Source organism: Castor canadensis, chromosome 5 (assembly GCF_047511655.1).
Source record: "Castor canadensis chromosome 5, mCasCan1.hap1v2, whole genome shotgun sequence".
NCBI classification, from domain to species: domain Eukaryota; kingdom Metazoa; phylum Chordata; class Mammalia; order Rodentia; family Castoridae; genus Castor; species Castor canadensis.
The window spans coordinates 49,607,128-49,629,408 of record NC_133390.1 but is presented as its reverse complement, the minus strand read 5'-3'; the positions used below and the strand labels follow the sequence as shown (position 1 = coordinate 49,629,408).

General features: G+C 37.4%; 1 protein-coding gene and 1 long non-coding RNA gene across 2 annotated transcripts in view; one reads left to right on the top strand and one right to left on the bottom strand.

Annotated features, from left to right (window-relative positions):
• The window catches only part of LOC141423233 (uncharacterized), a 68,484-nt gene extending 54,189 nt beyond the window's left edge, over nucleotides 1–14,295 (bottom strand). The window contains exon 1 of the long non-coding RNA XR_012447922.1: nucleotides 14,045–14,295. This is a non-coding gene — a long non-coding RNA (uncharacterized lncRNA). The remainder of the gene's footprint in view (nucleotides 1–14,044) is intronic.
• Nucleotides 14,296–14,326: 31 nt separating this feature from the next.
• The window catches only part of Tomm70 (translocase of outer mitochondrial membrane 70), a 34,758-nt gene continuing 26,803 nt past the window's right edge, over nucleotides 14,327–22,281 (top strand). Inside the window, exon 1 of the mRNA XM_074072979.1 lies at nucleotides 14,327–14,866. Within this exon, the coding sequence (XP_073929080.1) occupies nucleotides 14,540–14,866 (327 nt within the window). The 5' untranslated portion in view covers nucleotides 14,327–14,539. The remainder of the gene's footprint in view (nucleotides 14,867–22,281) is intronic.

Sequence of the window (22,281 nt, the reverse complement as noted above, 5' to 3'; positions counted from 1 at the left end):
ATCTGCCACAGGGGTGGTAAACAGAATGCTCTCAAGGTTGGTTCCCCCCATAAGGGGCAAACAGACCAGCTCATCAAAGAGAGCCTATTCATGCAAATCCACAGCCAATGGAAAAAACCCACCTGACCCTTACCCTAACCCAGTATTAAAGCATCCATAAAAAGCCCTAGCCTTCACCTGAGGAGAGAGCCACTGTTTTCCAGCCTCTGCTGTACTGCTCTAGCTGTAGTCTTTTCTTTCTCTAATAAATCCTACTTTGTATGCCGACCTTTTTGTACCAGGAGTTAATCAGCTGCCTCACGAGCCAATTCTTTGGCCTGTGAAGGCAAGAACCCTAGACACTGGCCTTCAACACGAGGACAAGAGAAAATGAGATAAAATGTCCCAGATCAAGCAATCAGGCAAACTATTCATTTCTCTATGTTTTGTTTTATTCAAGCCTTCAGTGGATTGGATGATGCCCACCTACTTTGGGGGAGAGCGAGCTATGTTAGTGAGTCTAACAATTCAAATACTAATCTAATCAAAACCTTCAAAGACACACTTAGAAATAATATTTAATCTGGGTATCCTGTGGCTAGTCAGGTTGGCACATAAAATTAACTATTACAGGCACTAATCCTTTCATGAGAACTCTATCTCAATTTATGTTTTCTTCTAAAAGCTGAGATGAGGGAGAGCACATAGGAAAGTGGAACCTCTCTATCTACTCCTGATACACAGCACTCTTGACTCCTTCACAGAGATGTTTCATATGTATTAACTTGTGTACAATTTCCCAGTTATTGGGAATTTGCAACAATGAAATGATAGCCTGACTGTTTCACTTACCTCTCCCCTTACTTAGGCAGCTTATTAAATGAGTATGTGCCCAGATCCTTCCGAGATTGCTTTCTGAATAAATAGCCAGGACAAAAGGCATGGAGGTCATATAAACACATACAGAAAAAATTTGAAAATTAAAGATGTTCTAATTTCTGAACTTAATGTGTTTTTTGGTTAAACTATATGACTTGGAGAAATAGCAAGTGATGATTTCTAAATGAAACACTCTGATTTTATAATAAGAGAGAAACAAAACAAAACAAAACCCCAGTACCTGGGGAAGGAAGACATTCATGATGTGTTTCTCACAACAGCCCTGGAAAACCAAGGTGCTATGATATGATGTAAACTTGACAGCTGGGCTTGTGATCATACCTAATAGTGCCAGCTATGAGACAGCAGGGAATAGCCCCAGCTGTCTATGTTTGCCAAGAACACTTCTAGATGTTGGCCATACTCATGAGGCAACTCAACTGAAATCATGGATAAGCAAAACTGATGGAAACCGACTGCCTTTGGGGAGTCCTTCTAAAACCCCAAACTCAATTGAATTGTTTGAACTGGACAGGGATCTCTCAGGCAAGAGGCCTCACAACAGGAAGCCACACAGGGGACCTGCTGAACCATATTGGCTGAATTAAATATGTCCTCATTGGGATTGTTTGTCTTGTGTGGGTAGCTAGACTAGCATGCTGCCTCAGTCCTAGAAGGTCTGCAGGTCTGCTTCAACATACTAACCAGAATTCTGATGTGCTTGAATTGGTTCCTTAGTAAAGTTTAACAACTTTAATACAAAAATTTAATTAGAAAGCCACATTGACTTTAAAGTAATTGGCATTTATTTCGATTCATTAAATTCAGGTCCCATACTTCATCATGGCAAAGGGGATGGACAACACAGAAAAGGATTAACATAGTCCTTAAATTGCCTATCATTAGAAGGGAATGCTTACAAAGATGGCCCTTTGCTATCACATAGGAATTCAAATGGTAAAGAATTCTTACAGTGATATGAAACTTTTCCCTAACTTATAAGAATGGCCTAAACTGTTTGTATGACCAATGTGATTTACACTGTGTTTTATGTAGTCAGGTTTCCTTGGTATGACAAAATACCTGAGATAATCAAATTAAAAGGAAGAAATATATATTTTGGCTCATGGTTTCATAGGTTTCAGTCCATAGATGATTGGCTTCATTGTTTTTGGACTGTGGTGAGGAGGAACATCATAGGAGAAAGTGCATAGCAGAACAAAGCTGCTCACCTTGTGGCTGCCAGGAAGCAAAGAGTGATGGGAAGAGGAGTGGTTAATGTCTCAATATCACCTTCGGGGGTATACCCGAGTGACCTAATTTCCTTCAGTTAGAACCCACTTCTTAAAAGTACCACCATCTCCCAATTGCACCACAGGATGACAACTAAAACCTTAACAGGAAGCCTTTGGAGACATGCAAGTTCTAAACCATAACATGCAGAAAAACTGATTTTCTTCTGAAAGTCTAGAATTTTGGTACTTTCCAGGAAGTATTTGCCTCCATGAGTGTTACCCAATCAAGATTTTAGGTACTGAGTCTCTAATGAGCCTCTTTAGCAAACACTTTCCTTGAACATATTACTACTCATTAGCAAAGGAGTTAAGTGTGTCCTGTGTGACTCCACTGAAAGAGCACTCTTCTGAGCATGAGCCAGGGTTGCTCCAGACTTTGCCTTACATGTGGTCTATTTGTTAGTTTTACTTTGTATCCTCTCACTGTAATGAATCAGTCATGAATACAACTAGATGGTGAGCTTATGAGTCCTTTCAGTGAGTCACCAAACTTAGGTGTGTTCTTAGAGATCCCCAATTGAGGAAGAAAAATCAAATCTTTAGTCTAAAAATTTCCCAAAGCAAAAAGATATAAATTAGCCCCAGAAAGAGAAAGATTTGGTCTACTGGAGAGAAAAATCAGACCTCCAACTCCATTTGTTTTGTAGGTAAGCCAGTTTCTTTAAAAATATGGGAAAAGATGACTCCCTAAACACTTTGCCTGGGCTACGGTTTTTATAATGGTGGCAGCAGCAGCAGGCGTGAAGTCTCAGCACCAGGAGAATGGCCCTTCCAGCCTGTGTTGTAAGTGCTAGCATGAGAGAAGGCCTCACCTGACCCTTGGAAGCCAGCCATCTGCTTTCTCTGACAAAGGTCCTCAACAACTACCTGGAGGAGATGCTGCCAGGGGCACATGATCAAAGAAATCCACGCTTTTGACTCTCGTACTAGTGAAGAGATAAACATATAGATCAATACAACAGAATAAAGAATCCAGAAATACACCTGCATGTGTGTGTGTGTGTGTGTGTCTCCAATAGAATTTTGAAAACAGTGCAAAATTAATGGAGAAAAGATCATGGTTTCAACAAACGGTGTTAGAATGGGGACAACCACAGGTTACAAATGAAACTTTACCTATCCATAACAGGAAAAATTATCAAATTAGATTTCACTGAATTAAAACCTTTTTCTTTATGAAAGATTCTGTTTATAGGATAAAAAGACAAGATATACATTGGAAAAATATTTACAAACCATATATCCACAAAAGACCAGTACCCTGAATATATAAAGAATTCTCAAAATTCAGCATTGAAAGAACAAACAATCCAATTAGAAAATGAGTAAAACACATAAAATCTATTTCTCTGAGAAAGATATACAAATAGCAAATAAGTACATGAAAAGATGTTCAACATCAGTAGTCACCAGGTAAAGGCAAATTAAAATTACAATGTACAAACCCATCAGAATGGCTAACTTTTTTAGATGGTGAAGAAAAAGCAGAGAAAATGGATTACTCATAGCCATTTTGGAAAATAGTTTGCTAGTTTCTTTTACAACTAAAAATGTATCTACTATTTGGCCCAGCAATTGCATTCTTAGGCATTTATCCTAGAGAAATAAAAACCTACATTCATGAAAAAACTTCCACATAAAGGTACAGGCTTTATATACACAGCAACTTGGATCAACCTGAAGAATATTATCCTGACTGAAAAGATTGGGTATCTGAAAAATGAAATTTAAAATTATATACATAAAATTATTTAACTACATGAATACAATTTTGTATAAAGTTGTTTAAATAACATAGAGATCAAGAAGTACATTTTATATATATCCAGAAAGTTCCCCTTTTACATTCATTTCCCATTATCATCATCAGCAGAATCACTGACATTATTTGAGTTCTAGGTTTCCCAAATGAGCAAAAACATGCGATGTTTGACTTTTTGAGCTTGGCTTATTTTGCTCAATATGATGATCTCCAGTTAGATACATCTTTATGGCTAAATAATATTCCATTGTGTATATAGTTCAAATTTTCTTTATCCATTCAATAGTTATTGGACACCTGGGCTGATTCCACAGCTTGGCTAATGTGAACAGTGCTGCTATAAACAAGGGTGTGCAGATATCTCTCTTGTATGCCGATTTACAGCCCTTTTAGATATATGCCCAAGGGTGATATAGCAGGGTCATAAGGTAGGTATGCTTTTTTTTAAAAAATGAACCTCCATATTGATTTACATAGCAGTTGCACTATTTTATATTCCCACCAACAGTGTATGAGGGTCCCCCAACCCCCCGGACATCTTCACCAACAGTTAAAAAGAATTTTTTAATTAAAACATAAAAAAAATTCAAGATAAGTGACAAATGTGAAGACATGTGAAGAAGATTGTCATTATAGATAATGAGCTTCCTAAAAGAAAAAAAAAAAGCCAAAGGAAAGGTGAAAAGTAAATACTGAAATTCAACTTTCCTAAAATAATAGACTTAAAACTACATATTCAAAAAGCACTGTATACATTTGAAAATAACAACCCAAAACAACTATCATTAGGACATAGTTTAGCATATTTATTGGATTTTAAAGAGAAAGAAAATTTCTTTGGGGGAATCTGTGGAGAAAAGTGGAGAACATGGGTTAAAAGGAAAGACAACTAGAGTGTCAGCAGACTTTTTGCCAGCAATGCTTTGTCAGTAGAAAATATACCAACTTGCTTGAGATATCAAGAAAACCTTGTGTTTGAAGTATCATTAGCAATAATCACACTGTCAGTACAATTAGAATAAAAAATATGCATACACGCATACACACACAACATAGACAAGGAAAGAAACACAGTTTGGGTTAAGAAATTTATACTTAGCAAACCTGACATGGCAGACATGAATTTGAACTGCACATGTCAAATTATGATAGCTATATTATATATATCCTTACCTACAGACTGAACAGGCCTAGAAACAATGATGCACCCAAATACAACGAGCATCTCTAGTACCCAGATAGTAGTCTTGATTTGTCATTTTTCACCGAACAACAGCAACACAAACATAAACAAACAAAACAGGGGTTCTTGAGGAAGTGGATGAGTCTTTGTTGCAGACCAGGCATGACTTTGGACCTCCTTAACCTGATAGCAAGGAAACTATCAATGACTACCAGGACATTTTCCCAAAGGTATTCAGGAGCTGAAGAAAGACCAGTTGAAATTTCAATTTCCCTTTGTAAAAATATTCCAACCAAGAAATGAAAACAAGCTAATAGTATTAGAACATCATCATTTTGTGACCTCCACTGAATTAGTGGGTATTAAGTATCAGTGACTGCTGAGTCACCTTTATTGTCTTAGTGGAAATCAAACCTGAATCCAGACTCTAGCTCTATCAACCAATAGGCATCATTTTTTTTTAATTGACAAGACTAAACCACAGTATTAAGGGCTGTATATTATGGAGACAATGGAGTAAACCATTACTTTGTAAGTCAAGAAGATGATTACTTAAATGAGGTTGAGGCAGGTTATGAAGCTTCTGGGGCAGTGGCAAAGTTCTATTTCTTGATGTGAATGATGGTTATGGGGTATTATCTTTATAATAATACATCTATTCTTCTACGGGTAGGCTTTTATGTACTTTCCACTTTTTGCTATTACAAGCAATAGTGGCCTAAACTTTGTTTTGCACACTTTGTTTTTCTGGAATTTAGAGGTAAATTCTGGATTGGAAGTATTTGAATTTTCAGTTTTATTAAAAACTGACTTATAAGCACAAGAGCCCAGATATCCAAAAAATATTCATACTATTGGGTCTGTAATGTAGTTCAGTCAAGTTATAGTTCCATTTATTAACAACCTTGCCTTGCTGGCATTGCCAGATTTTAGATTTGTTGCCAATGTTACAGCATAAAATGAAACTTCATTATTGCTTTAATTTTTATTTCTGTATTTATTGATGGGCTTAAGAATATTTTATATGTTCATTGACCATTTGTATTTCTTCTATAGATTACTTGTTTATAGTCTTTGCTCATCATTTCTGCAGAGTTGTCTTTTAATTGATCTTGTTGTTCATATATGTTGTATATTAACTTCATATAAGTTTTATACATCACAAATATCTTTTCCCAGTATGTGTCTTATCTCTCAATTTTTTGTCATTTGTTTTATGTAAGTTAAAATTTTTAATGTAGTCAAACTAGTATTTTTCTTTATAAGTTTGTGCTTTTATTCTATCACAAAGTATCAAGATTTTCAGTTACATTTTCTTCTAAAAGTTTAAAGTTTTATTTTGTATATTTAGGTTTTCAATCTATTTGCCATTTGCTCATTGTCTGAAGTAGGATTTTCCTTTATCTTTTGTTATTAAGGTAGCTCTACTGGTTTTCTATTGCTGTATATCAAATTATCTCAAGTTTATGATATGATGTAGGATTCTCCATTAATTTTTGTTATTTTGCTTTCTTTATTAGTTTCCTATTTCTGTGTATCAAATAATCACAAATTTAGCAGCTTAAAACAACACAAGTTTATATCTTGCAGTTATGACTTACAAAGTCTAAACACAGATTAACTGATTTCCCTATTAATGGTCTCATCAGACTGACCTTCCAAGTTCACTAGTCATTAGAAGAATTTGATTCATTTTGGTTTTAGAACATTTTCTTGCTCATTGTTGGCCAGGAAAAACTCCCAGCTCCATGTGGCCCTTCCGTAGGCAGTTTGCTTCTTCTCAACTAGCAGCAAATCAGTCCCAATCTCTTTGACTTCTTTTTTGATTAGGTTATGTATATTTGGGACAGGTCTCTGGATTAATCTTAACTAAGCCACCTTGAACCCTCTATACCAACTCATTCACCAGCTGAATACCAGTGAATAATTTCTGTTGATATCAATAAAGGAGAAAAGACTATCAAACCCTGCCCAAATTCCTTAACAACAGAATAGTGAGATATAATAACTGTTTTAAGGTACCAAGTTTTGGGGTAGTTTGTGAAGGAGCAATAGACAACTAGGACCTAGGCATAGAAACTATTTTTTGTGCCTTTAAATTTTCTCATATTTTAACAAAATTGAGTTGCTATCACCTTATGAGAGTTGAGACTATTTTCCACTGGCTAGTAAAAACAGCAAAATATAGAGGTAGGAAAGCACAACCTATAGTCTTTCAGGTTCATGCTTAGACCAGCATCAACATCAGGACCACATAACATAACCAAGGATATCAGTCTAACACGAGTAAGAAAATTTTGGATGGATGCTCCATTCTAAGTCTGTCACTTAGTGATGGACCAGCATCTCCATGCAAATCAGAAGAAGGAGCCCTTCTTTCCAGCCTGACACCAGAGTGTGGTGAGAAAAGTACATAATGGACCTCACTCCCCACTTGCCCCAGCATCCTTGCGTAGGGCATAATGACCAGATATAATCTGTATGTAAAAGCTTTATAAAAATGCAAGACAACATTTCTACATTTACAAATAACACAAATTCTTACAGGTGGCAATGGACTTAGTTGATAAGCATGGAAAGATCTTAAATCTGTGTGAAGTGGGCAGAAAGGTGGCAAATGAGTGCATAAATTATGTACGAGCAATTGGTCACAGAAAAGGAGTGGGAGCTAGGGTTACTGTAGATTGTTCCCCAAAGATAAATGCAGAGGCTTCTACTGACAGCAGAAAGGACATCATTGATTGAATCATGACATGGCATTCCCCCAGACATGGAAAGCAGTACCACCCACTCAACCAATGCTTTGAGGAAAGCTGAATAAGGCAGAAATCACCAGGATTGGGAAATAGTGGCATGAGGAGAAAATGGGGCTTCCATACAGCTTAAGTGGGATACAAAGCAGGAACCAGTCGTGCCCTGCTGGAAGCAGCTACAGGGATAGAAGTGGGAGCAGGAACCACAGTACGCTAGGGACTGGAACTAGCAAATACCACGGTTTGTGCTGAAAGTAGACTATTTTTGGTATAGCATTAGCAATTTTGAGTGGTATCACTAGCTGATACCAATGGTGCTGGTCAGTAACAGTAGCACCAGCCTTAAAATTGGCAAAAGTAATACAGAAGTAGCTGCAGTCAGGAACTTGTTCAGTAAATACTTCCTTAACTTTTTGTTCTGCACTGTTTCAAGCATTGTGTTCGTAGGTAAGTAACACCCATCATATATTTAACCATATATGAGATGCAGGAATACAAAGATGACTAGAACATGGTCCCTACCCTTCAAGACCTCAGAATTGAACACAGGTAGCAGATACAAGAACTAATAATTAGGTAATGTGGTATTGTGGGAAAAATATAAACTGCTACAAAAGAATACTATATACTCAGTAATTTATAGAGAAAGGAAATTTATTTCTTATAGTTCTGGAGGCTGGGAAGTACATTATAAAGTATGGGTATCTGGTGAGGGTCTTCATGCTGTATCATAATATAGCAGAGGATATCACATTACAAAAGCAAGAAATAATATGAGTTCAGATCTCTCTTCCTCTTCTTAAGAAGGCACTAATCCCATCATGGGGGCTTCACCTTCAGGACTTCATCTAACTCTACTTTCCAAACACCCGACCTCCACAATAGCATGAACACGTCAATGTGGGGATTAAGTTTGCAACATGTGAGTTTTGGGAAACACAAACTACAGCATATGGTCCAATGCAAAAAGTCAAAATATACTACTTCGCTCTTACATATAGGACTAGAGGAGACACTGTAGACACTGTAATAGGATATAAGATAATCACAGCTTTTGATCTGTGATTGTTCAGGCATAGCCTTAGTGTTTTCTTGAAAATAAGTTTTTTGGATTTTTTTTGCAGTACAGAGAAACTGGGAATTTTTTAAAGCTCCAAGTTTTTGCTTTTTACCTAACAATTCCTTCTTCAATTCACCTCTTTTCTCTCACATAAGGAGAATCCAGGGTGCACCTGTGGTATTTCGCTTAGATACTTCCTCTGCTAAATATCCAGTTTTATCATTTGCTACTTCTATCTTCCGTAACACTAGAATGCAAACCAGCTATATTCTTTACTGCTTTTTAATAAGGATTGCATTTCTTTCAGTTTCAAAACCTTCCCTATTTCCATCTGAGACCTCTACAGAATGTCCTCTTAATATTCATATGTGTGCCAATATTTTGTTGATGATAATTCAAGTATTCGCTAAGAAGATTGAGGCTTTATCTCTAGCTCTCCTTTTTGCTTTCTGGAGTCCACACCAGAATTACATTTAAGGTCCACATGTATACCCACCACTCCCTTCAATAGTAATCTTGGCTTTTTATAGCATGCGCTTCAAAGTTCTGCTAGCCTATACCCATCACCTAGTTCCAAAGCCACATCTATATTTTCAAGTACCGGTACAACAGCATCCCACTCCTGATGCTAAAATCTGTATTAGGATTCTCTAAAGCAACAGAACCAACTTTAGAAGGATAGATTAAACTATAAAGATAACAAATGTGCATATATGTGCACACATATATGCATGTATTTTTAGGAGTTGGCTCATGTGATTATAGAAGCTGAGAAGTCCAATGATCTGAAGTCAGCAAACTGTTAGATCCAAGAGAACCGAGCTGTAGCCAGCCTGAAAGCTAGCATGCTTCGGATCCAAGAAGAGTCAATGTTTCAGTTCAAGTCCAAAACAGAAAAGACATGTTTTAGCTCAAGGCAGAAAAGCAGAAGGAGTTCTCTCTTATTCATGGGAAAAGTCAGCCTTTTTATTCTATTCAAACCTTTAACTGAATGGCTGAGAGTCAACTACTTTTGGGAGGGCAACCTCTTTTACTGAGTCTATCAAATGTTAACCTCATCCAGAAACACCCTGACAGATACAACTAGAGCCTGGAAGTTAACACATAAAATTAATCATTGCATCAACTAACTCGTGGGTCAAAGTGTACAAGATAAACAAAGTTTCTAATGCTATAGGGCTTATACCCTATCAAGGGGTCACATAAACAATTTCAAATACTGTTGAGTGCTAATAATATAGATCAAGTAGATAAAGGGAAGTGAGGGTGAGCAGAGACATTTAACCTTATAGTGGAAATGAAGAGGTCCTGTAAGTCTTTGATCTCAAGAATGAAATTGGAAATATGCTGTAGGAAGAGTAAGTAATCTGATAGCAAGGCAGGAAGAGAAGAGAAGCACTAGAGGCAGGGAAGTTATCTAGGAAGCAAATACAAGGATTCAGAAAAGATGAAGAAATAAAGGAGAAAAAAGATAAATGTTATGGGTTGAACGCTTGTGCTCCCCCTCCAATTAATATATTGAAATTCTAACCCCCAATGTGATAGTATTAGGAGGTGGGACCTTTGGGAGGTGATTAGGTCTTTTAAAAGAGATACCAGATAGCTCTTTTGCCTCTATCATGTAATTATGCAACAAGAAATCAGTAGTCTGCAACTCAGAAAACAGCCCTCACCATAATCTGACATACTGGTACTCATACTTCCACTCTTCATAACTGTGAGAAATAAATTTCTACTGTTTATAACCTAACCAGTCTATGGTATTTTGTAATAGCAGCCTAAACTGAGACAAAAAGAAGCTATTTATTAAGAATCCATTATGTGTCACATACTTTAAGATGTTTTCACATATTTGAAGCAGGGGTGTATCAAAAGGAATGAAAATGAAGAAAAAACATTTTAAAAATGATATTACAACTAGGCACTGGTGGCTCACGCATGTAATCATTGTTTCTTGGGAGTTGGAGATTGGGAGAATTTCAGTTCAAGGTCATCCCAGACAAATTCTTTGCAAGATTCCAGCTCCAAAAAACCACAGCAAAAAATGTTCTGTAGGTATGGCTCAAGCAGTAGAATGTCTGCTTTGCAAGCACAAAGCCCTAAGTTCAAACCCCAGTCCCACCAGGAAGAAAAAAAAAAAAGACATTACAAGGATGTTCACCTTGCTGAAAACTTCACAGCTAATTTTGTGAGTGCTCGGTGGAGTTGAAAAATGAGAAAAAGACTAGTAGAGTGGATAACGGGTAAGGTAATAGGGGTATTATGAGCAAAAAGGATTACACAAAAAAAATTGGAAGGAAAGATAATGAGTTATATTTTTGACAAAAAGAAGCAGTCAAGCAAAGCTTCCCTGTAAGTAGGATATAATATAAAGTTAGAGGCAAAGAGAAAAGGTATGGCAAGAGATATATAGAAATTTTCTGCAGAAAAATGTACCTCAAGCAATGAGATTTACTTTGGTTACTAATGAAGAGATTGCAGATATTTAAAAAAAAGGATAAATTTGTATGGATTCCTGTACTCAGGAAGCTCTAGAGCTGTGCTGTCCAATATAGTAGCCATTTGCCATATGTGTAATTTACATCAATTAACATTAAACAAAATGAACATTTATTCACACTAGCTTCATTTCACTTGCTCAATAGCTACATATGACATGTGGCTAAAATATCAGACATCATACATATAAAATACTTCCAACATCACATAAAGTTTTATTGGACAGTTCCAATCTAGAGACTAGTCAGGGACTAAAAGAATCAAGTCTCCTAAACGCCAAGAAAAACATTTTAAGGACACATAAAAGTACATGAAGGCCAAAACCAAACAATTTAGTGACTTCTAAAGGAGTTTCTGCCTAATTATAAAGTTACAAATTAGGTTACAACAGAGTTTGGGTAGAAATGAGTGGTAAGTAGAGGAAACAGATATGGACAATTATTTCCAGTGAGGGGAAACAAAGAGAATGAAAAGCTGAGACAGAATTGAAAAAGAATAGAGCTATGAATGTGTTAAATATAAGCTTGTTTATGGACTCATTGAGAGGTCTGAACACCATCAACCAGCCATCTACCAACTGTACTAATCTGAAAGTCTTTCACATAGCATTGACAATTAAAGGGGTAGAATCATATAATTCTAAAACAATAAACAGTCATTATAAATCATCTAATGCCCTCCTCACATTATGTAGAAAGCAGAGTTGACCACAATGATGCTCACAGCTCAGTGGTGTTAAAATTTAGAATACAAACTTAGGTCTTCCAAATCCCAGTATATTAGACTTTCTACCTCATTAAATTGCCTCCTAAGATACAGACCAGAGAAGAGAAAAAGAAAGCTGCTTCTTTTGAGTTCCATTAATCTACCAAGAAATGTTCAATTTCTTAGAAACTTTGTTTCTTCTTAAATACTTAGAAAAACAGAAAACTAATGAATGCCTGTTACTTTGTAACAAATATTAGGATTTTAAATATTGTCAAATTAAATCTTTACTATGATCTGAGAGCTATGTGTTTTCACCATTTCATAGTAATCACAAAGCCAGTAATTGACATTCTTAATTATGTCAATCCCACACACAAACGAAACAAAATCAACCCTCTAGATAAATATTAGCAAATATAAAAATATTTCAAGAAACTGTAACATTGATTGCCTTTGGAGAGGGGAATTATATGGCTACGGACAGGAATAGAAGGGGGATTTGTCATAATAAACCCTCTCTAACTTTTAGATTTTAACCTTAATAATCTATTGCCTAGTCCAATAAATAAGCAATTATTTAAAATGCCTTCAAAATGTTTTAGTTTAGTAAGTTTATGATTTCTAGCATTCTACAGTCCTCTAAGATGCCACAGAAAAACTGAAACTTCCTAACAGAAATCCTAATTTTCTCTGAAAAGGCAAGGCCAAGATTATGTGAAGGAGCAGGAGTTTTGCCTTTTGGGATTCTGGGATCAGGAGAGGAGAAAACAGAGTGGGTGCAACAATCACTATTTGATCAACTCAATTACACTATTATTTTTGGCCCATTTTTAAAACTTTGTTGCTAAGAAACACTACTGCCTGAAAACAAGTTACTAACAGGGACCTACACGAAGCCAGAGAAAAGAAATGGTCTTAAAACTTTCAAATTTGGCCATTCTACTTTAATCAGCATATTCTGGTGCCCCTTAATACATTATTCCCTTTCCATGTTCATGTCACATCGTTAGGTTGAACATCCTGTTTCAAAAGCCAAATTATCACCTATAAAAAAAACCTTTAATACAAAAAATTTATAAACTTTTTAACATATTGTTAAAAATCTATGAATTTTATGCTGATCTGCAAACCAGTATGCACAAAACAGCCACGGTCTGGATTCTCATTCTGTATTCATACTTGTCTTTTCTTGCACTCCCAATACCTCGCAAGGACAATTTTCCTGTGGTACAGACAGTATGAAAAAAATACTTGACAAAGCTACTAGAGATATAATTGAGTTAATTAATTGAATATAAATGAATTGAAGTTACATTTTAGGAATAAAAGATGGGGTTTTAAAAACACTACTGCAAAACGACCACGGTGGCCGACCCTAATAGCGCTGGTGCAGGCACGCGTGTGTGCCCCAGAGAACAAGGTGTGGGCTGGAGTGTCAGGCGGAATCCAACTCCGAGATACGCATACGTAAGAAAGACTGGAAGCAGATGACAACCCTGGAGCTACCCACTCCTAAAACTTCCTAATACAGACGTCATCGCTTTTATATTTATTGGTGGTAAAGAGTCACAGTTCCCCATATAAGCCACTTCCCGCTGAAGTCAACCTAGGTTTCCCCGTTTCCACTTAAGTCTTTCTGCCCTCTGCTACTGTTCCCACAAACTGAAATTGGTCCACGTTACTATCTGGTTACGTGATAAACAGATAAGAAAATGATCGGTATAACATAGTATCTTCAGCTCGCTCCTCACACATCTTTAAAGCCCTACCTATCAGTTAGGTTCCCGCAACACGCGCACAGCTAACCTAGCTAACGGCAGCCCAAGAAGAGCCAACGTGGCGAAAACCGCAAAACCAGGTCCAAATCTACCAATCAACTGGGCAGCTCGATCTACGCCCCGCCCCCCATTCCTGCCAGCCAATTACCTTCACAGTTCTTCTGCCACTCCCGCCCATTCATAGTGCTCCTCAGGAGCTCTCCGTCTGTTCTGATTGCCCGCACATACAAGCCCGCGGTATACGCCCCTTCCTCTGCGTCATCAGGCAAAAGGACTATCTGTCCTTCCATCCTGAAGGTGGAAGAGACATCAGCTACCCCGAGAGATCTAAGACCTCAAAGTGATTCTCCCAAAAAAGCAAAGCGAAAGGGCTGCCCATAAAGCACACCACGTGACCACGTCCTCTAACCCGGAAGTGGTTCTCCCCTGCGCGGTTGAGAAGGGAGGAGACTGCCGGCTTGGTTTCGCCCGGCATGCCCTGGGCTTCCGGTGACCTCTGGCCCTTTTCTATCGTCTGCTCGGGCTGCCTAGCGTGCTCCCTAGCGCATTGCTTTCCTTTCCTCCTTCGGGTTTTCTTGACCACACTGCCTAGTGACTGTGGCGTCCGCGACTGGCAGGGAGGCGGTGGGGGAGAGCAGTCGTCATGGCCGCCTCTAAGCCAGTGGAGGCGGCAGTGGTCGCAGCGACTGCGCCCGGGTCCGGGAGTGGAGTGGGCGGTGGCGGTGGGACTGCGGGCCCGAGCATTGGGGGCCTGCCCCGATGGCAGCTGGCGCTAGCGGTCGGGGCGCCCTTACTGCTGGGCGCGGGTGCCATGTACCTGTGGAGCCGGCAGCGGAGGCGCCGCGAGGCCGGGAGCCGCGGCGACGCCAGCGGCCTGAAGCGCAACAGCGAACGGAAGACCCCGGAGGGCAGGGCCAGTCCGGCCCTGGGCAGCGGACATCCGGAAGGCTCTGGTGCCCACCTGGAAATGGTGAGAAGCTGCCCGGGCCATAGAAGTGGAACCGAGCGGATGCAGCTTTTCCCTGGCTGGTTGGGCCGGCGAGGGGCTCCGCGGTCGGGAGCTGCCGAGCGGCAGCGCAGGGATTGAGAGACTGTTCTGGCCGCCTTTGCAGGGGATGGAGTAGAAGCCCGAGGGGACAGGTTGGCCATTCTTTGACCGTTTCCTTGTGTTTCTCAGTGACACAGCATCTGTCCCCAGTGTTGTCGGTACGGGGACATTTGCAAATACACTGATTGTATTTTATTAACAAGCGAAGGAAGCCAAATTCCATGAACGATTGGTACGTTATGAACAGAATTGCTTTTGTGATGTCCATGGTCTCCTTTTTTTTTAAGTGGGAGATGGGCAACTACAGTGTCAAAAGCGAAGAAACAGATTACTAGTTTTGTATATGCAAAAAAAAAGACTTTCTAAAGAGTAAAATGATAGCATTTGTTTTTGGTCTGTGGGAATGGGTTCTTGTTTTTAGCTGAAAGCTTGTTAAATTTTCTCTTTCACCTGGAAATGTACGTGATGATCCAGCCTACCATGTGTTAGATTCTCTGGTGTTAGGCCAAGCATTGGAGTCTGTGGCGAACTGCTTTGTCTGATTTTGTTGAACTGTTTAATCCTTTTGGTGTCTGACAGCTGTGTGCAGAATTGGTCTGGTCGCTTAGCAATACTGGCATTGGATGAGATGGAGGACTTTATCTGGGTGAGGTCTAGATTTGTACAGTGGTTATACAGGAGTAGAATTCCGAGAAACTTATGGGTAAATAATTTCCAGTTATACACACATATAAAATCTTTATATATATATATATACACAGTTTATAAACATTCATATGCACGTGCCAGTTATTTCCAGTCTGTTCAAGTTAAAGACAACGTTTTTGCTAAGTAATCTTACTAGCTTTAAAGGAAGTTTAGATGTAGGAATGTTGTATGTTCGTGCCTACAGCGTGTGAGATATGCTAGCCCATGAGAGACATAGGATCCTATAGGAGAGTAAAAAATGGCTTATTGCTAATTTTTTAAAAAACGCATTCTGTAGGGAAGAATTCATGGGTTGTGAGTACTGGAAGATGACTGGGTTCTCTTGCACTGTTACTTTGGGAAAGTCATTTTCCTTTCTTCATTCCTGTAGAACAGAAGTGTTAAAATAATAGAACTCTTATATTTCTTCCAGCACTGTAAAGGGATGATTGTGACAGGATTATTTGAGTGAGTTACCACTTGCATCTTATGTTATTTTCATATGTATGAAATTTTTTGGCCATTTTCCATTTCGCTTGTTGATTTAATTTTAGTTATAGACTAGTAGATGAAAAGTATATAAAAGTCCTCAGTTCTGTAATCACGAAAAATGGTTTCTATATATGAAAATATATTTTAACATTTAATTGTAGTTTCAACTATGCCTCTTCTTCCCAGGGATTCTGTACCATTGGTATTTGATAGAATTTAGCATATTCATGGATTGAGAGTTTAGATTTCTTTAAATCCCCTTTTCAGTTTTTCAGCATCATCTGCATCAACACTTGATGATTTTTAAGTTATATAAGTGGTCTGTAGTTTTTTAGTTTTATAAAGAGTAACTTTTTAGTCACTTGACTCCTGTGAAAAATAGACTGTAAAGTTGAATTTTTGAACTGCTTTTAAATGATTTATTATTTTGAACCCAAATAAAATGGAGCAAAAATACTTGCATATACTCATTGTTCACTTTGTGGAATTTGTGGGCTTATACCTGAACTTTTACTTCAAATTACCAGGTTATTTAGTAAAGCAGGACTATTTTTGTCTTTTTAAAATAGTCTAATCCTTAGAAACATTGTTGGACTGCCTGGCTATAACTAATTACTAATTGTAATTTATGTACTATCTGTGGTTGGATAAAATACTTTATATTTGAATAGCACTTTTAAATTGTCAGCCCCAGTAGGTTTTCTAAAATTGTTTCAACTGTTGGGAAAACTAGAAGATTCTTCATACCCTAACTATTATTTCTTCACCTGAGCAATAGCTATAATTTTTAAGAGAATGAAGGAATGGACAAGTATTGTCTGTTCAGGGCTTGGTAACAACAAGTACAATTGAAAATCTGATTTTTTTTTCTTTCTTTGTTGGCTTATGTTTACCTTAATGTAAAATGGACCAATGAAATAATTGGGCTTTTGTCTATTGGATTTTAGGTTTTCATGTGTAATGTAGACCATATCCAATTATCTTTTTCTCGGGGATAACAAAACTTGTAAAGCAAATGACAAGGCTATTTATATTTGTTTTAATTAATGAGAATTTCAAGGTATCATTACAGAAAAATATCTAATTACAGTTGATAGTGTCTAAGATGGAGCTACATAAAGTAATAAATCATATTCCATTTTAAGCAATTTAAAATTTACTGCAGTGAGCCATTTTGTTTCCATATTTTTTTTAAAAAACACTTGAATTAGAGATTTAAAAATTGAAAGAATTCTTTAAAAATGGTCTTATCCATAGCACTTCTCAATCTGGATTTAAGTTATCACAAGGGACTACCAAATATACACCATGCATGTTATCCTGCCTGCACAAGTGTCTCAGCTATTTATCATTTTCCAAAAAATTGAGATTTTTTTTTAAAAAATGCATTCATTTAAGAGCAGTATTAACTCCATGTTAACTTTTTGTCCAATTAGGTTTTTTAATCTGATGATAAAAATACAGCCATTTTAATGATCAATTTTTACTATTAATGTTATCCCATATAGAAGGACTAGGAACTAGTAATCTCAGCCAGCCCTCTGGAATAGGAAGGGGAAGACATACTTAAGCATTTTAGTAAAGAGATCAAGGACTGAATGGCCTTCTATTATCAGTCGTTTTCCTTGAAATGAAATTGTTTTGTTTCCCCAAATGATCTGTTTATAGTCATTTTATAAAAACACCTCTGGGTCAACAGTGACACTCTTATATAAATAAGTCTGGTGAATACTTCTGTCTTTTTCTTATCTTTATCCTTAGCAGTATTTCACATTGTCCTCCTAATATGTTTCCTGTTGTTGCTAGATACCACACTTTCCTGATTTTTTTTTTCTCTCTAAATATCCTGAGACGTCCATCGCTTTCCAGTGTCTTTTCTCTGCTTTTTCCTAAAAGGACATTCATGGTTCTATCATAAACATTCTTTTATAATCCACACATTCCCTGAATATTGCTTGCCCTCCAGCAGCTTCACTTAGCACTTACATATTAATTTTTTATCTCTAGCCCAAACCTTTCAGGGAGCCTGACTTAAAAGGAATCTTCATTATAACTCATAAGTATTTCAGTGTCTTCTTTTCCCTGCTTGTTAATAAATGTGCCTTATCTAATGTCCCAAGATAGAAACTTAGGTGTCATCACTGTGCCTTTACCATTCTCATATTCTCCACATCTAATCTGTTAACATATCCAGAAAATTCTACATCAGAAATTTATCTTACATAGCTGATTACTTTATTCCCACTGTTACCATTTATTCCCGCTGCTATCATTTCTCAGCTGATAACTGTTACTCTGTTGGCCCTTTCTCTCCATAGTTTCTGTATTCATAGTTAACAAATCAAGGATTAAAGATATTCAGACAAAATCACACCTCTACTGAACATGTGCAGACTTTTTCTTGTTATTATTCCCTAAAAGATACAATATAATAACTATTTACTTAGCATGTACATTGTATTAGGTAATCAAATAGTTTAGAGATGATTTAAAGTACCCAGGAGAAGTTGAGCATGGTGGCATATAGCTGTAGTCTCAGTTCCTTGGGAGGATCTCCTGAGCCCACAAGTTTGAGACTAGCCTGGCCAACATAACAAGACTTTGTTCCCTAAAACAACAAAAAAGGATGCAGGAGGAAGTTATTAGGTTATATGCAAGTATGGGAACCTATTATATAAGGGACTTGAGCAACCACAGATTTTAGTGTGGGAGAGGGAGGTCCTGGGACTAATCCATGTTAATACTGAGGGACAACTGTATTGTCTTCCCCCCAGTCCATTTTGTCACTATTTGAGTTGATTTCATCAGTTCCATGCTTACAATGATAAAGTGGCTTTTGATGAAGATGAAGTTCAAACTCCTTGTCATGATGTAAGACCTTCCATGGTATTGATTCTGCTTACCTTTCAACTTCATTTTGCTTGCCACTTCCTCTTGATTCTGGCCTTTGGAAGATGTGTGAACACTAGCCAGTACCCCCTTATCTACTCCTTTAAGTCATAACATTGAGGTCATTTCACCTTTTCTGAAATCCTTAACTACATAAGCCTACTACTATATGATTCCATAACAACTCAGACTTTTCCCTGGTCTCATGGTACTAAAATTGCATCTTCCTATCTTTACCAGCAAACTCTTGAATGTATGAAGACTGGGACTGGCTCATTGTTCTTTTCCACTGTATTTTCAGAACTTGATAGAATGCTTGACACATAGCAGGTTTCAAATGGATGAATCAATAAAACTATTCTGTGACTAATAATTAAGGGCTTGACATCTAGGCATGCATACGTATATATATATGTATTTGTATATATACATGTGTACATATATGTAAAGATTCCTAATTATGATGGTTCGACTTACAATTTGTCAACTTTATGATGGTGTGAAAGCAACAGACCTTCAGTAGAAATTGTGCTTTGTTTGAATTTTGATCTTTTCCCAGGCTAGTGCTATGCCCTAGATACTCTTGGGATGCTGGGCAGCAGGAGCAGTGAACCATAGCCACAGTCAGCCACAGGATCATGAGGGTAAACAACCAGTACTCTACATTGTACTGTGTTGCTAAGCTATGATATTTGGTAACTTAAGTTCATTAATTGCATTTTAGACTTACAGTGTTTTCTACGTACAATGGGTTTATTGGGATATAACCCCAAATTTTCCAGCTTTGATTCTTATTCTGTAGTTGATCCTGATTTCAGTGTTAATAGTCTCAAACTTCATTTAGGCATATTTTTAATAAGTCACATGATTTTTATAATCCTGCAGAAGAAGCATTCTTTTTTTTCCTTTTTTAAAAGAAGCATTCTTATAAGTAGGTTCCTCTCAGCCATGCATGGTAGCTCACACCTCAATCCTATCTACGTGGGAAATGGAGATTGAGAGGATCACAGTTTAAGGCCAGTCCAGGCAAAAAGTTCACAAGACACCATCTCAACCAACAAGCTTGGAATGATGGTTTATATCTGTTATCCCAGCAATGTGGGAGCATAAATAAGAGGATCATAGTCCAGGCCAGCCTGGGCATAAACATGAGACCCTATTCAAAAAATAACTAAAGCAAAAAGGGCTGGAACCTGACTTGAATGATAGAGTGCCTGCCTAGCAAGTACAAGGCCCTGGTTCAAACTCTACCACCAAAAGAAAAGTAGGATCACCTCAGATAAACAGTGGTGTGTATTATGATTTAACATGAGATGGCAGAGGGCTTTCTTATTTTCTTAGGTTTGATTCCTTATTAAGTGTTTTTCATTATCCTAAGTTTGTTCATATAAAAGTAACAGTACAGTTGATCTGTAGGTATTGAAAGATGGTTTCTCATGCAGTGTTTCAGAGTTGATTGACACTTTTGAGTAGCTGGGATTCAGATATAATATGCTTTAAATTTAGTAAATTTTTAGAGCAACATTAGTAAACCCTAGCATATACACTTTAACTGGATATAAATGTATCATTATGATGACAAGTTATTTTCTTACACGTGAATTAACATTCTTACTTACAGCATATTTTCTTTCGTGGTGACTCTTTGTTATTATCAGGATAATATTTTGAAATACTTGCTAAGAGTTTTCAGTAGTTGATAAATATATATCACATTGAAAGCTATCTGTAATATAGTCATATCACAGGACTTATTTGTGGAGGCTGGTCCTGTGCTTTCTTATCCTTTTAGGGTTGCTTTTTTCCTCCTGGAGTACTTTTCTGACTATTTGTTTTTGTTGTTGTTTTGTTTTCTTGTCTTGAAATGCTGGGTGGGGTTGAACTCGGGGCTTTGAACACACTAGGCAAGTGCTCTACCACTGAGGCACATCCATCACCATCCCTCCTGATCTTCAGTTACTTTTGTTACTTTTTTTTCTTTTTTCTTTTTTTCAACTTTCACTATGTTTAGCAAACCTTGATTGTTTTCTTACTTTGTATTCCACTAAACTTACCTGAATTATACCTTAATATCTGTAGCTTTCATTTCAAAATGTAGCTTGTTTTCCAGAGTAAATTTACTTCTTTAAGAGATGGAAGGGCAAGTTTTACCTCATCTGCAAATTTCAGCACATATAAATGTTTGTTGAAGAGTGAAAAGACATATTTAATATTTTTCTTTATTTCCTTAAATACATTTCCTGGACTATCTGTGTTTGCTTTTAATCTGTGTTTTACCCAAGCAGTTTTGGATTTTTGTGTATATGAAGTTGCTGTTTCTTGGACCAACAATTTTCTTGTGAGCTAAGCAATTTATTAATCACAATACATATTTTCTTAAGTGGAAAATAAGTGTTTTGGTCAGTGATAGTTCGTTTATTGTTGTTATCGTTGTGATGATGATTGAACTCAGGACCTTGTTCTTGATAGACAGGCACTCTACTACTTGAGCCATTCCCTAGCATGATAATTCATTTGAGAGTCTGTTCGGGTTTCTTTTCTTTATTCATTTATTCAAATGTGCATACATTGTTTATGCCATTTTCCCCCCTTGCCCCTCCACACCCTCCCTCTCTCCCCCCACCACCCTTGCTTCCAGGCAGAACCTGTTCTGTCCTATTCTCCAGTTTTGTTGAAGAGTAGACATAAGCAATAATAAGAAAGACATAGCATTTTTGCTAGTTGAGACAGGGATAGCTATACCGAGAGATTGCTAGCATTGCTTCCATGCACACGTGTATTAAAGCCTGAATTGATTCATCTCTGCCTGACCTCTTCAGTACTTCCTGCTCACCTTCCCGTATTGACCTCTGTCATTTTAAGGTTACTGTATTAGCTCCTCTGCAGTGGGCACATCAAACACTTTCAAGTTTGGGGTTTCCTGACTAGCCCTATTCTTTCTATATGTGCTCTCCCCTTAGCGTGTGACCCAAGTCCAACAAAACATTGCTGCATTTGCCCTAGATCTAAAGTCTGCATATGAGGGAGAACATACGAATTTTGGTTTTCTGAACGTGGCTAACTTTGCTTAAAACGATGTTCTCCACTTCCATCCATTTACTTGAGAATTATAAGATTTCATTCTTCTTCATGGCTGAGTAAAATTCCATTGTGTATAAATACCACATTTTCTTAATCTATTCATCAGTAATGGGGCATCTTGGCTATTTCTGTAACTTGGCTATTGTGAATACCACTCCAATAAACATGGGTGTGCATGTGCCTCTGGA